Source organism: Gopherus flavomarginatus, chromosome 9 (assembly GCF_025201925.1).
Source record: "Gopherus flavomarginatus isolate rGopFla2 chromosome 9, rGopFla2.mat.asm, whole genome shotgun sequence".
Lineage (NCBI taxonomy): Eukaryota > Metazoa > Chordata > Testudines > Testudinidae > Gopherus > Gopherus flavomarginatus.
In genome coordinates, this window is record NC_066625.1 from 32,408,707 (window position 1) to 32,423,063 (window position 14,357).

The 14,357-nt window shown below is 46.9% G+C and overlaps 1 protein-coding gene across 1 annotated transcript; it reads left to right on the plus strand.

Moving 5' to 3' along the window:
* Positions 1-1,117: 1,117 nt before the first annotated feature.
* Positions 1,118-13,087, plus strand: MRPL28 (mitochondrial ribosomal protein L28). Its single transcript, XM_050968458.1, has 6 exons — positions 1,118-1,219; positions 2,143-2,443; positions 6,936-7,088; positions 7,708-7,842; positions 8,818-8,904; positions 12,615-13,087. The coding sequence occupies exons 2-6, from the start codon at positions 2,156-2,158 to the stop codon at positions 12,708-12,710; spliced, it is 759 nt and encodes a 252-aa protein (XP_050824415.1). The 5' UTR covers positions 1,118-1,219; positions 2,143-2,155; the 3' UTR covers positions 12,711-13,087.
* The last annotated feature ends 1,270 nt before the right edge of the window (positions 13,088-14,357 follow it).

Below are 14,357 nucleotides of genomic sequence, written 5' to 3' on the forward strand. Positions count from 1 at the left end.
AGCTCTTGTATCTCTGGACTGTTTGGATTCTTACAAGAAAGAGTACCAGAAGCAAAGCAGAGATCCCACAGGCAATCTGGGTGCCCTGAAAAGACTTTTGGGAAACTGGCGGTTTATCACATCACTGCCACCATTTGGAACTACAAACTGTGACTCACCTGTTAATATCTTTTACCTACTTTAACCTCTCAACTCTTACTTCCTTTTCTTAGCTAATAAACCTATAGTTACATTACTATAGAATTGGCTGCCAGTGTTGTCTTTGGTGTAAGATTTGGAGCACCAATTGATCTGGGGTAAGTGACTAGGAGCAACTAGATATAGTGTGATATGGGTTGGGGGGAGGCACAGGGTTGGGGTATGGATTTACCTCCTGCAGCTCCTGGTCAGCAGCGCAGCTGGGGTGCAGAGGCAGGCTTCCTGCCTGTCCTGGCACCGCAGACCACGCTGCACCCCGGAAGCAGCCAGCAGCAGGTCTGGCTCCTAGGCTGCAGCTCTCACCTGCAGGCACTGCCTCCCCCAGCTGGTGTTTGGGGCAAGGGCAGTGCCTGGAGCCCTGTGGCTCCCCACCCACCTGCGCAGGAGCCAGACCTGCTGGGGGCTGTTTGTGGCGCACAGCGCGGTGTCGGGACAGGCAGGGACTAGCCTGCCTTAGCCAGGCAGCACCAACGACGGGACTTTTAATAGCCTGGTTAGCCGTGCTCAGCAGAGCCGCCGCGACCCAGAGCCTTACATTACATACGGGGTTGCAACCCCCAGTCTGAAAACCACCGCGCGAACCATTTCAGTCACAGTGAGCTACAGTGCGCACTGGGGCCCGTTTTGGGGGTGTTCAGTGGCTGGTTTTTCCGCATCTTGGAGGTGGCCGCTCTAGCATCAACCCCAGCGCCCCCAGCCTGACCCCGGTGCTCCCGCTTGACCTCAGGCCCGCACCCCGCTGGAGCTGGGCTGAGCACAGGCAGCGCCCTGGTGGCGCGAGCTCCGGGGAGCTAGAGTCGCCCAACTCCAGTCCCGCCCCGCGCAGGCGCCCTCTGATCCACTCTTCGCTCTTCCCCTCTCGCGCTTTCTCCAAGCCCCGAGACGAGGGGGCGGGGCTTGCGAGTGACACCAACGGCAGCCAATGGGAGGAGCCTCGTGGGCAGCGTCGCAGGTCCCGATTTCTCTTTCCGGGGGCAAGAGGCGGGGGTTCGGCCTGTGTGCGCGAGCGGGGCTGGCTGTGGTACGTGGGCTGAAGATGGGGGTCGGGCTGAGGGGCGTGGAGCCCTGGGGAGCGGGGAGCGAACAGCCGGGCCGGATTAGCCTTTGCGGGCCCGGCGCCGAGCGTGGCGTGGGGAGCTCGGTCCCCAGAGCAAGGGGCCAGCCAGGGCCATTGGGGCGTAGCGCGGTGGGGCCGGCCCCGCTCCACCCGGCCCAGTGCAAGGGCTTGTGTACAAACCGGCAGTTGCCAGACAGACTCACACTGGCCCACCCAGCCCTGTGCTGCTAGCGTGCCCCTTCCGCTCGGGGGCGGGCCCATGCCGTGCCACACAGCCCCGACTCCCTATGCCCACCGTCCCCCAGAGCTGCTATGCTCAGCGCCCCCACCCCCCCAAACCCTCCACCACAAATGCACAGGGGCCTGCACACCACCACCCCTGCCCAGCACCTGCCACACAGCCACACCACTGCTGCCCAATGCGCTGCCCCACAGCCACCGCAACTACACAGCACCCCACTCAGACCCCCCGCCACTGCCCAGCATCCCAACACACAGACCTCCCCATCACCCCCCAAGACATCCCCCACTGGCCAGCAGCCCCCCCCACCATATCTCCAAAGACCCACTCCCTTATACCCTGGCCACACTCACCGGCCCTGCTGGAAGGTGACAGCGTCTGCCAGGCTGAACTGGAAGCGTGGCCAGGGCCGGTCCAGTGCCAGGTGGGGAATCACTCCAGTCTCTCTGGAGTGGCATGATTAGTCAGGCCACGGTCTGCCCCAGCCCTGGCCAGACTCCCTCAGGACCCACTTGCCTGGAGATAGGATCACCATACATCCCCTTTTGTCTGGGACCGTTTCCTTTTTAAGCCCTGTCCCGGGCATCCTGACTTTTTTGACAAATATCCGATATCCTAACTGATCCATTCTGTTCTCTATTAACAGCAATCACTGCCTGATGCCGCTACACAAGTACCCTCCGCGGATCTGGGAAGCTCTGAAACTGAAGCAGGGCATCTATGCCCGTCTGCCTGCTCATTATCTCAAGTCACTACAGGATAATACACAGCCCACCGCAGTTCACTGGAAACCCCTTGGGGTGAAATATAAATTAAATCCAAAAACAGGCCAACGAGAGCGAGTGCAGGATGTTCCTATCCCAGTCTACTACCCCCCAGAGTCTCAGCAAGGGCTCTGGGGAGGAGAAGGCTGGATTTCTGGCTTTCGGTATGCTGGCAATGACAAAGTGAGTGAGTATGAAGTGCATAGGCGCGTTCTCATCTTATGGCTTCATTTGTCTGCTGAGTGAACTGGGCCAATGCTAGGAACAGGAAGCAAGTATGTACTGAGTGGCTGCCACCACCATACTCACTAGCCCCAAAATCAGAATGGAGAGAAAATCCCTCCCCCGCTTCAGCAGCAGGGAGCTTGGGTGGCTGTTGCTGTAACTCTTACTCTTTTTTCTTCACCAGTAGTATCCAGGCTTCCAAGTTAGGGTTTGTTGTCCCTCTTTCTCCCACCTGCTCTGATGAGAGCATCATATGAACTGTGGTCTACTATACTTTCATTTGTTAATCTTGAAAAATAATTCCTGTTTATGCAGTGTTGTAATGGGCTGTGTAACCGAGACCCAACCACCTATGCAAGAGGAGCTGCTGCAGTGCTACAATACAATAAGAGGAGAAGAGTGTTAGGAAGCAAAGTCATAGCTAAAGTCAGGCCGTGTGAGGAGTGATAAATTTAGCCCCAAGTGGTTTAGAAAGGGACCCATGCCTCCTGAAAGTAATTGCTTTTTACCTGGTGTTCTGCAGATAATTTTATGATAAGAAGCAGAGTTGAGGAGGGACATGCCAAGGTCAGTTCTGGCCATGAAGTTTGGAGGTGTATTCCTAAGTGCTTAAGTAATGACCTTCCTGGTAACTAATAAAGTTAATATATGTCACCTTTTTTCTCCTTTTGTAAGGACATGGATCTTGTCTCCTTTTTACATAGAGAGTTCTTGCCTTCAGTGTATTTATTCAAGATGTGCTTTATGTAAAACCATATTTTCAGACCCTTAGACTGTCCTATAACTTGCAGGCCTGTTCCTGTGGCATTTGACTGTCTTTAGCACAGATAAGAGACCTTGAGCACCAGCCTCTTAAGCTTAATCAGGAATAGAGTTAAACTTGTTTTGTCTAAAAATGTTATTTTCAGCTTGGCACCCTGCACTAGTTTATAATATGAGACCAGATACTAGTCCAGGGGTCGGCAACCTTTCAGAAGTGGTGTGCCAAGTCTTCATTTATTCACTCTAATTTAAGGTTTCGCATGCCAGTAATACATTTTAATGTCTTTAGAAGGTCTCTTTCTATAAGTCTATAATATAGAACTAAACTATTGTTGTATGTAAAGTAAATAAGGTTTTTAAAATGTTTAAGAAGCTTCATTTTAAATTAAATTAAAATGCAGAGCTCCCCCGAACTGGTGGCCAGGACCAGGGCAGTGTGAGTGCCACTGAAAATCAGCACGTGTGCCACAGGTTGCCTACCCCTGTACTAGTCTAAGTTGTTTAATTAAGGGTGATGCTTAAAGTATGTGTTTATGGTCTGTAAAAATGATACCTTATTACTTCACAGAACCTGCTACCTGTGCATATTTAGTCTTATCTGTTGACTTCACAGACCCAAACAAGTTCCTACTCCTGTTGGTACTGCAGTGCCAGTACAGCTCTGGAAGAGAACTGGTGCCTACTCTTGTTTAGATGTATGGCAGTTCTCCAAAAAGGGCCATATTTTTAAGTTTAATGTATCCACCCTACACACACCCACGTTATATATTATTTGAAAATTTATTTAAAATAAGGTATGATGTGGGGCTGTAAGCCTGTAGGTAAGGTGAAACAGTGGTACCCAAAATGAGTGTATCTTTTTTCACTGTTCCGGAAACACTGCAACATGACTGACCACGGTTTTTCTGTTTAAATTAATTTCAATCCCTTAATGTCATGCTTATTGGTCAAAGCTTACAAATGACAACGTATTAAAAGATTTTTATTGATACTGCACGGGCAATTTTTCTTCCCAGAAATGATGCTGTTTAGCATGTGGCAAAAATGGCAAATATAAACATATACTAACATGAAATGTTTTCACATTGCATGTTTTATATGTCAAAGTATATCACGTGATTATAATAATTTTTCTATATTTTCAATTGAAATTTGCTAATCTGATCAGTTTCACACTGAAGGTTGCACACCACTAGCATTAGATTCCATGCCCATAGTTTTTGCTTCATAGTGGGTAGATATAAATGTATGTTAATTCCTAATATGGTTCTCCATTTGCGAGCTTTTATACATACAATGTAGCATCTAGTCTGCCTGGTAGATTTAAATTTGTACTTGCCTATGCAACTCCCCACTGAAGTATTTTATAAACTATTGTTTTAATGCAGTGACACTTATGCACAGGTCAGTGTTAGTGTTAGAGATGACAGCTTCATATTATGAATATCCAAAGGCTATGAGAGAAAGAAGTTACCTAACAAGAAGTAGTGAAGACAAAGTCCACAAACAAGTCCTTGCCTCTGCACTGAAGAAGGAAGAAGAGCATGTTACAACTCTTAACCATGTCAGCAACAATAAGACAAACACATTTTACCCTACATAGCATCCAGAAATGCTTATCAACATCTGCTGAGCTGCATGTCGCATCAGATCAGGGGTCCCCAACATCCCTAAATGTGCCCGCGTCCTGGCCGGCGGTTGAGCATCCGCCGAAATGCCGCCAAATTTCAGCAGCAACGCCTCTGGATGATGCCGCTTGCCGCTGACAAGCAGCGTCATCAAGAGTCGGCGGCGGCGTTTCGGCAGATACTCGACCGCCGCCACAGTCCTTTGTCTGGCGCCCACCAGACAAAAAGGTTGGGGACCACTGCATCAGATGTACAAGACTCTCTACTGAAAATAGCAGATGTTGGGGGAGAACAAATGGAGAGATTTGAGAGAGATGCATGATTGCGCTGCAATTTCTTATACGTACACAGTTCTGCTTATGCTGTCAAACATGAGAATAGACTCTTAAAATCCACAGCAGGCTTCTGTGAGGCCTACATATGCCTTTGCTCCCAACAGTAATGATGTTGACTAGAAATGTCAGCAGTGCTATTACATTTCAATGATACCTGTACAAATCTGTTGTTAGACTTTGTTTAACCCTTTAGATCAGTGGTTCTTAACCTTTTTTCATTTGTGGCCCCTAAAAAATATTTAAAATGGAGCTAAGAACCCCTTTGGAAGTCTTAGACATAATCTGCAGACCCCCAGGGGTTTGTGAACCACAGGTTGAGAATCACTGCTCTAGATTATAATTTCAAAGCATCACAACAACAAAGAAATCCAGTTTTATGTCTTGAATTGATTCATAGAGTCAAACTAACAGAAACAAATGCAAATATTTCGAAGTGGTCATTTTACCGTGTTGATGGTGACATCACTATTTCTGTGATAATGGCATCAATTCACATCTTCACATTAGATCTCATCTTAAAGTAGACATAATAAACTTTCATATGATGTATAGGGGGGCATATGTGTGTATAGAGAAAGTATACTAAGTCGACCAAATTGGTGGTGGTTACTGCCCACCTATTTGTGCAGCGTATTCAGAATTGTTGACTAAAGTCCAGTGTTAGGTTCTCGTGCTGGTGATGTGCAAATCAGAAAGAGCCCAGCTTAACTATCAGATCCCAGGGTAAGTGTGCAGGGGTGGCAGGTAGAACAAATATAATTTCACTTATCAGCTGGGCAGACTTGCTCTGGAATGACTGAGACCCAATACTCACAGACTTCTCCAGCAAACCCTTCATCCAGTTTTCAGTAGATCATACCTAGATTTAATTTCTGACCCAGCATGATTTTATTCTGTAGTTCCTGAAAGGCTCTAAGGGCTAGACCCTCCAGGGTATCAGGTGTCCATCTCCCATTGAAATCAGGTGGTAGTTGAGTACCTAAATACCTTTTGAGAATCTTGAGCAACTTCTTGACACAGGAATAAATCCACTGCACAGCAGAGGCGACAATAATTAGCATTGTGTTTGTCTAACCTAGCTGTGTGAAACCAAGGCTTCCACCGACAGCAACAGTGTGTCTACTTTCCTGTGGTGTGATTAGGCTTCCTGCCTCAGGGCTAGTCTTTGGAGGTGCTGGGATGCCAAACAAGGCACTTTTTTGCATTTTCTAAGAGTTTGTTCCGTTCCAAGTAATCCCTTGGTGTGTCCTAGGATGACCCAATGTTCTGGGTCTTGGAGCAGCATTGTAATGTCTCCAGCCTTTGATCAGGGCAAACCTGAGCTGAATGAAACCTGACAAACAAGGAGAAGTTGATGTGGGGGAGCAGGAGGAAGTCATTGGGTAGGGAGAGCACCACAACTTAACTCAATTGTGGATCACAGCAGCTTGTCAGGAGATTAGTTTGCATAAAATGAAGTAGATTGCAGTGGCTGAGAGAAGTACTTCCCAGCATGCAGTGTAGTCTGGCTGCCCAGATTGCATGCTGGGTTTTGCTGTCCCCACATGCTGTATCTGTGGGTGGGCCCTATATGTCCATTCCTGCTTTAGGGGCTCTGTAACAAAACATAGGCTTTCTACTGCCATGTCCAGTGTTAGTAGGTGCAATTGTGTAGTCTCTTCTGAGTAATGTGGCCATTAACAGAGGGATGATTTATTCTTTGCGAATCTTGTTTATCCCTATTAGCTCTCAAAAAGACTGAAGAAGACTTGGAAGCCACAGCTTTTTGAGCGGGAGTTATATAGTGAGATCCTTGACAAGAAATTGACCATTACAGTCACCATGAGAACCCTGGACCTGATCGACGCAGCCTATGGATTGGATTTCTACATCCTCAAGGCAAGGCGCATGTGTTTCTGCTTTGCTGAGTTATGTGGGAGGGTAGGCCCCTGAACTTTTCCCAGTGATGTCCACTTCAGCAGCTTGGCATTTACCACAGTGCTGCACCCAAATCATGTAAGTAGAGCTGGTTGGAAGCATCCTAACCTTAATATGGCAGAGCAGCCCTAAACGTCCCAGCCTCCACTGCTCCATCTTGATTTTGGCATTAAATGCTAGGGTGGCTGTGACTGTATTCTAGACCTCTGTGACTCAGGAGCTACACTCTGACCACACCTCAAAGTGAGTTAAGTTCAGTGTAGATGCAAGAAGTCATTTCCAGCCTCAGGTGCTGTGCCTTGTCTGTCCTCAAGCTTTTCTAGTGAGAGCTTCAGCAACCTCCACGGGCAGATTATTCCACCAGCTAGTCATACAGCTGTTTGCAGCATTTTCTTAGTGTCTAGTTTAAATTGCTTTCTGGTTGTTACTATGCTGCCTATAAAATAGCAGGCAGTACTGAGGAGTAGCCACCAGTACGTGGGGAAAGGAGGACTGACTGTTTCACTGATGTTGCAGAAAAGTAATATACAGTCTTCTGAATCCATCCATCAACATCAATCATCAAACTTTATTCCTTCAGACTCCAAAGGTTGATCTGTGTTCCAAGCTAGGGATGGATTTGAAACGAACAATGCTGCTACGGCTCGCTCGGAGGGACCCTAGCCTGCATCCAAATGATCCAGCAAAGAGAGAGGCTATCTATAACAAGTATCAGGTGGGTAGTTCACCTGTTTATTATCAGATCTGTACAATGAAGCTTGTCTGTTCCTCCGAACTGGTCATGTTTGCTAGGCAGTGGGGTGATGAATAGTTCAAGAGTCTATTCTCAGGGTTAAAACTGGAGGGTAGAGTTGATTTCCCCTCCTCCCGCCCAATTCTATTATTTTGCCAGTTGTCATTTTACATGGGCTGTTTGCTGAGTGCACCTTTGATCAGTCAGAAGGGGAAAGGCTCACGTTTTCGGTGTTAGCCAGAAAGGCCTTGAAATGATCACTGGGCATCTACCATCACCACTATGTTGACAGAGGGGCCATCTGAGCTGCTGCTGCAGTGAAGCCCTATCCGTGTGTGTGGGATACTGCTGATTAACATTTAATGCAGCTCAAGCATTGGAGATGCATGTGCTGAAGTAAGTCAGCACAGAGCCGGTGTTAACATAATACAGGTCTGTCGCATCTTAGACACATTTAACATGCGCGATTTCAGCTTTATGTGGTCGGCAAAAACAAGAAAAAAACAAAACAAAAAAAGAAAAATAACAATTTAAATACTGTTTCTGTAGTGTGGGCGATTCCGCCCGCCATTACACTCAATGTAATTTTGACTTTACACAATTTTCGCTTTACGCGCTGACTGTGGAACGTAACTCCAGCATAAGATGAGACAGATCTTTATCCAGTTCCCAAAGCTATTCTGATGTTCACTCTGCTGACCTAAGACCGAGCCTGGCAGTTTGTGTACAATAAGAAACAAACCTATGTTTGCTAAATGGAAAAGTAGTAAGCTGAGGCGGATAAACTGGTCACTAGAAATGGAAAGTGCACGTGCAAAATGCTCAATTCTTTTGACAGTGATTCTGTTCCAATTAGCTCCCCCTAGTTGCCTGAGTCAGTCCCACAGTCCTACTGGAGCTAGTCACTAATTTCCCCAGTAAAGATTGTACCATTAACTCCTTTCTCTTGTCACGCAGGAATTTGTGATCCCAGAAGAGGAGGCTGAGTGGGTTGGGCTGAGTTTGGAAGAAGCTGTAGAAAAGCAGCGGCTTCTAGAGAAGAAGGTGAGTTCTGAGTTATATGGGAACACAATGTCCTCACTCTCTCTTGGGCAGCACCCACTGGCTGTGTATCCAGTTGCTTTACAAAGAGCCCATGCAGTGCTCTCGTTGGTGCTGTTCTCTGAGGTGGGCACCTCCAAAGCCCCACGTTAATCAGCACTGCTAATGTGGACATGTTTTAACAGGAGATGTTTAATGTTGGAATGATTTCCTTGGGGATGTTTGATAAGAGTCAGTTACAACACACACACCCCTGACCCTATAATGGAAATGCTTTGGGTCTGCTGGCTTCTTTCTTTTTAGAAGGAGTCATTCCTCTGAGCCCCTTGTAGGTCACATCCATGCTTCTTAGGATATGTAGATATGACTGCAGGTTCCAGCTCTCCCCCTGCAGCCCTATCAACACTTCAGTTTCACTTGCTTTTCAGAAATACTAATATTATGGGGTAGGGGTTGAGGGATCCCACAGGCAGTCACAATGCATCAGAAGAGAGAGTAGCTTCCCAGCAGCCTGCAGTGTGCCCCATACTCACCCCCAGTACTCCCATCCGTTTGCAACCTCAGCAGTCACAGAAAGAAACAGCATGGTATGGCTAGTTGTTCCTGAGCTTCATGGAGGATGGGATTCCAGGCCACCAATTCCGGGGGAGGGGGTGTCCTGTAGTAGCAGAGGAAGAAAGGACAGAGCATGGTAGGGTAGGCCGTGGAGGCCAAGGGCAATTATCAAAAGGCTTAGCAATCCTCATGTGGAATCATTGGTCTCTAGCCTTACCTGCTTGAGTGTGGATGGATCAGTACTTGTGCTCTTCTGTGAACTTACTTTCTTTTTGAGACATCCTAAACAGCTGAGGGACAGCTGAGGAGGAGAGGTGTTGCCAATACTTTGGAGGATAGAACTAAAATTCAGGGGAATCTTGATAAATTGGAGAACTGAGCTATAGATGACAAAATGAAATTCAACAAAGACAAATGTAAGGTGCTACTCTTAGGGAAGAAAAAACATAAGCACAAATACAGAATGGAGGATAACTGGCCCGGCAGCACACAGCACTGCAGAGAAGGATCTGGGAGTTGTGGTGGATCACAACTGCAACATGCATCAGCGATGCAATGCTGTTGCAAAATAAGCAAATGCAATTTTAGGTTACATTAATAGAGGCATAGCATGCAAGACACGAGAGGTGATAGTACCACTCTACTGGAGTACTGTGTCCAGCTTTGGTCACCAATGTATAGAATGGATATGGAGAAATGAAAGGGTCCAGAGGAGAGCAACAAAGGGTGGAATGCAAGCCATATGAACAAAGGCTGAAGGAACTGTGTGTGTTTAGTTTGGAACAGAGGAGACTAAGGGGAGAGATGATAGCAGTCTTCAGATACTTGAAAGGGTGTCCTCTCTTGCCTCAGAGGGCAGGACAAGAGATAATGGGTTCAAACTACAGCATAGCAGATTTAGATTAATCTCAGGAAAATCTTCCTAACTGTAAGAACAGCAGGACAATGGAACAGAGCTGCCTAGGGAGGTTGTGGAAGCTCCTTCACTGGAGGTTTTCGAAAGGAGACTGGAGAGTCATCTGTCTTGAATGGTTTAGACATAACAAATCCAGCATCTTGGCAGGGGGTTAGAGTAGATGATCTTTGTGGTCCCTTCTGACCCTGTGGTTCCTATGATTCTATAAACTGGTGCCAGTATCTGAGTGGCTTCAACACCTAGCAAAGCCTGCAGTGCTTTCTGGGGTCAAGGAGTTAGATTTTTTTTTTTCCCTACCCATGTAGTGATCGAGTGAAACCCTATAGCAGCATCACACTGCATGACTCCAGTGACTGCAAATGACTACTGTGTTATTTATGATAAATAACTAGAGGGGTGCGCTTTGTTGCATCTGTGGGCCAAGCTGCACACCCAATGAGAGGGCAGCATGTTCCTGCAGCCTGTGATGTGTGGGCAGCAGGTGGAGAGCCAGTCATTTTTTGGCCAGGGGAAGGAGATGTGTAGGGAGTGATGTGGATGGGTAATGGGCAGCCTTCAATAGGTGCTGCTAGTCCCTGCACTCAGAGCTGCTTTGTTCTTTACCTTCCAATTGCTCATTAAGCTGCCTCCATCCTCTTCCCACTTGACTGTAGAAGTTCACACAGTTTCCTCACTAGAATCCTTATGCTCCCCTAGAATTTGTCTGAGAATCACTGCCTACTGTCCCACCCACCCTCCAGGGCTCCCCTTCTTCCAGAGTCAATATTTGTGCTGTGGAGCTGATAAACACAGGGTTTTTTATAAACAGTCTCTGCTCCCTGCCCCCTCTTCTGGGTCCTTATCTTTCTTCCCATTGCCACTTCCTTCCCTGTCCCCTAAATCCCTGCTTGCCTCATCACCCCCACTCCCTTCCAGCTACGCTGCCCCGTCCCCTCCAGGTGCCTGCTTTGACCTCCACATCTTCACTTCCCTCTGAAGTTAAGCTCATCACCAGTCACAAACTGTGCTTCCTATCTCCCACACTGATTATCAACAAATCATACAGCTTCCTTTATTGCATGCCAGTTTTCTAGCTCTCAGTCAGCACCTAGGTCCAGTACAGTGAGAAGTTACTTTAAACTCTGCTCACAACTACAAAAATGTGGCTGACTCTTTGGGGTTAGAGGAATGTCACCAGGTCAGTATAGGTTTGGATCTTACCCAGAATATCATACTGCCAGCCAATCCTTTAGTGTCTAAAACTAAAGATTTATTATAAAGAAAAAGGAAAGAACAAGAAGAGAGATGTTAAATGGTAAAACAGTCACATATATACAAAGACTTTAAAGTCCATATATCAGGTCCTTAACAGTACTGGTCAGTTTGCTGGCTTGAAAGTTCCTCTGGAACACATCCACAGCTGGATGGGTCATTCAGTCCTTTGTTAAGAGATTCAGTTTGTAGCAAAGTTCCTCCAGAGGTAAGAAGAAGGATTGAAGACAAAATGGAGAAGATACAGCTGCCTTTTATAGTCTTTTTCCATATGGCCTGTTTCCTTTGTTTCAAACGCAAGCTGCTCAGCACATGGCTTGGAGGCCTTAGCATTCTGTCCTTAGGCATGCCTCTGCCTATGGATTATAAGGTGTATCTGCCTTCTTTCAATGGGCCAGTTGTATAGCTGATGGTCCTTAGTGGGCCATCAAGCAGGCTAGGCAGAGCTGATGCCCAAACTGTCTGGGGGTGTCACTCAGAAGCATAGCACAAGTTTTGAAATACAGACATACATCTCTATAATCCATAATACAAAAGGTGACAAACATATAAACAAGATCATCATATTTGGCAAATTATAACATTTTTGCAGATACCTTACATGTGCCATATCTGGCACAACTCATTACAATTTTACAATATCGATATTCAGAATATCCTTAAGTGTCCCCCAGATTCCACACAGCATCACAGTCACTGTGCTGCCTTTTCCTCTTAAACTATTCAGGAGCGAAGCCGTATCCTTCCGTGGGAGAGAGGGGAAGGGCTTGGGAAAACATCCCAAGGGTGAGCTGCAGGTTAGTGACTAGAGATAAGTCTTGGTGCTGTAGTACAGATAGAGAGAGGCAGCATGTGTAAAATGTAAGTACTAAAATGCCCATTAATGATTGTTCATGGTTTAACTAGCACAATGGCCATTGCACACTTTAACCCTTCCCTCTTCCTGTTGCTGCTCAGGTTCAGTCTCTCATTAACCTGTTTTCTCTCTCAGGACCCTACTCCTCTTTTTAAAGTGTACGTGGAAGAGCTGGTCCAGCAGCTCACAGAGCAGTCACTCGCTGAAGCAGCAGAAGTGAAGAAATCCTAGCTAGGAACAGCCTCCTGTCACAGCTTGGAGTGTGCGGCCTTCCAGGACTATTGATTTCACTCGTGTGGCAGAGAAAGGTGGGCTGTTGAAGAGTTTGATCCAGAGTGAACATGGCTGCTACTACACTCTAGCAATAGTGGCACAAAGTGAAGCCTGAATTCAGAAAGAAAATGGCCCTGTTGGTCAGGGGAAGGACTTACCCCCGTTGTTTCCCGTCATGCGCCTGTTATATTGACCAAAGTGACGCCATCTGCCTCTGCAAATAATTCCCTTTGGGTCTTGAACTGGGAGCTGATTCAGATGCTTTGAACTGGCTTCCTGATGCACAATGAAATGTGCTTATTCAGGGCATCAATAAATATCTTTGCACCTGATAACCCTAATGCTGACTGGCTTTATTTGGTCTGTAGCACAGAATGCAAGCTTTAGGGATGAAGCAACTTAAGAGTTCAGGTCACTTGCCCCAGCTTATATAGAAAAGCCAACTATTTAGCATCTGAGATTCTGGGTTCCAAAATAGTGACCAATGCATGTATGTGTCAACAGGTGGAGCCGTGTTCTCAGCCTGAGTGGACTGTGTCTGTTTGTTACTGCTACACCATAACTCTGCTTCCATTAGAGTTCAGTTCAATACAAGCTTTAGATCTTTATTTTGTAAAAATCTAATTGAAATGGCTAAAACCGAACCCTAGAATAAAGTGAGAGCTGTTTGAAGCGTTCGTGGTGGTTTGATGAAAACTCAATTGATACAGAAAGAACAAACTTTAAAAATCACCCGCTTTGCCATTATTTCACTGGATTCTCACTCTTCTATACACTCCAACCCAAAACCATAACAGTGACTTCAGCAGGATTCAGGCAGAGTCTTGTCCCCAGTGCCAGAATGGGGTGAGGGGGGCAGTGGTCCCCCCACCTTTTACTGGCTGTGAGGGCAAGCAAGGGAGGGAGGGGGTGGAGAGGAGTGAGATGGGGGGAGGGGCAGGGGAGGAGGAAGAGGCAGTGCAGGAGTGGGGCCTCAGGGAGAAGGGGCCATGTGGGGGCTCAGGGAAGGGGTGGAGCAGGGATTCTGGGGGAACAAAGGGGCAGTGTGAGGCGAGGGCCTTGGGGTGGGGCCATGGTTTGGCCACTTGTGGGCCCCCCATTTTTAGGATGCTTCCATTGCTCCTGTCCCCATTGCATGGAATATGGAGCAGCCAGATTTGCTGATCTGTTGATATAATTGGTCTAAAAGGATGTGGAAGCAACATGTGTTAATGTTTTACCCTGGTAGGTTTGATGAAGCTGAGGTATGTAGTGTTTTTGTTGGAGATGGAAGTGAAAGCCTTGCAGAGTGCTGAAGAGTGTTGTCAAAAGCATTGTAGGCCATATTAAGATAGAAAGGAATGCCCAAGTCTTTCCTCTTACTTCCATGCCTTTTTAAGAAGACTTTTGCCCCTGCATTAACTCTTCCTAATTAGAGTTTTCTTCTTCAAATGAGGGTCCCTGTGTATATTCCACACACTGGTGCACATGTGCTCCAGCTGCCAGAGTCTGAAAAAATTTTCAAGCCGTGTCCGTTGGTCCGCACATCTGCCATAGCATTCTTTGTGCACCAACCCGAGGGCATAAAAGGTGGTGTGGGCCAACACTTCTCCAGTTCCTTCTGAA

Excerpts from the sequence above, each read along its gene's own strand:
- MRPL28 (XM_050968458.1), top strand. The coding sequence starts at position 2,156 with ATGCCGCTACACAAGTACCCTCCGCGGATCTGGGAAGCTCTGAAACTG. Across the intron at positions 2,444-6,935 it reads GGTATGCTGGCAATGACAAA|CTCTCAAAAAGACTGAAGAA; the intron begins GTGAGTGAGTAT and ends TATCCCTATTAG. Across the intron at positions 7,089-7,707 it reads TGGATTTCTACATCCTCAAG|ACTCCAAAGGTTGATCTGTG; the intron begins GCAAGGCGCATG and ends TTATTCCTTCAG.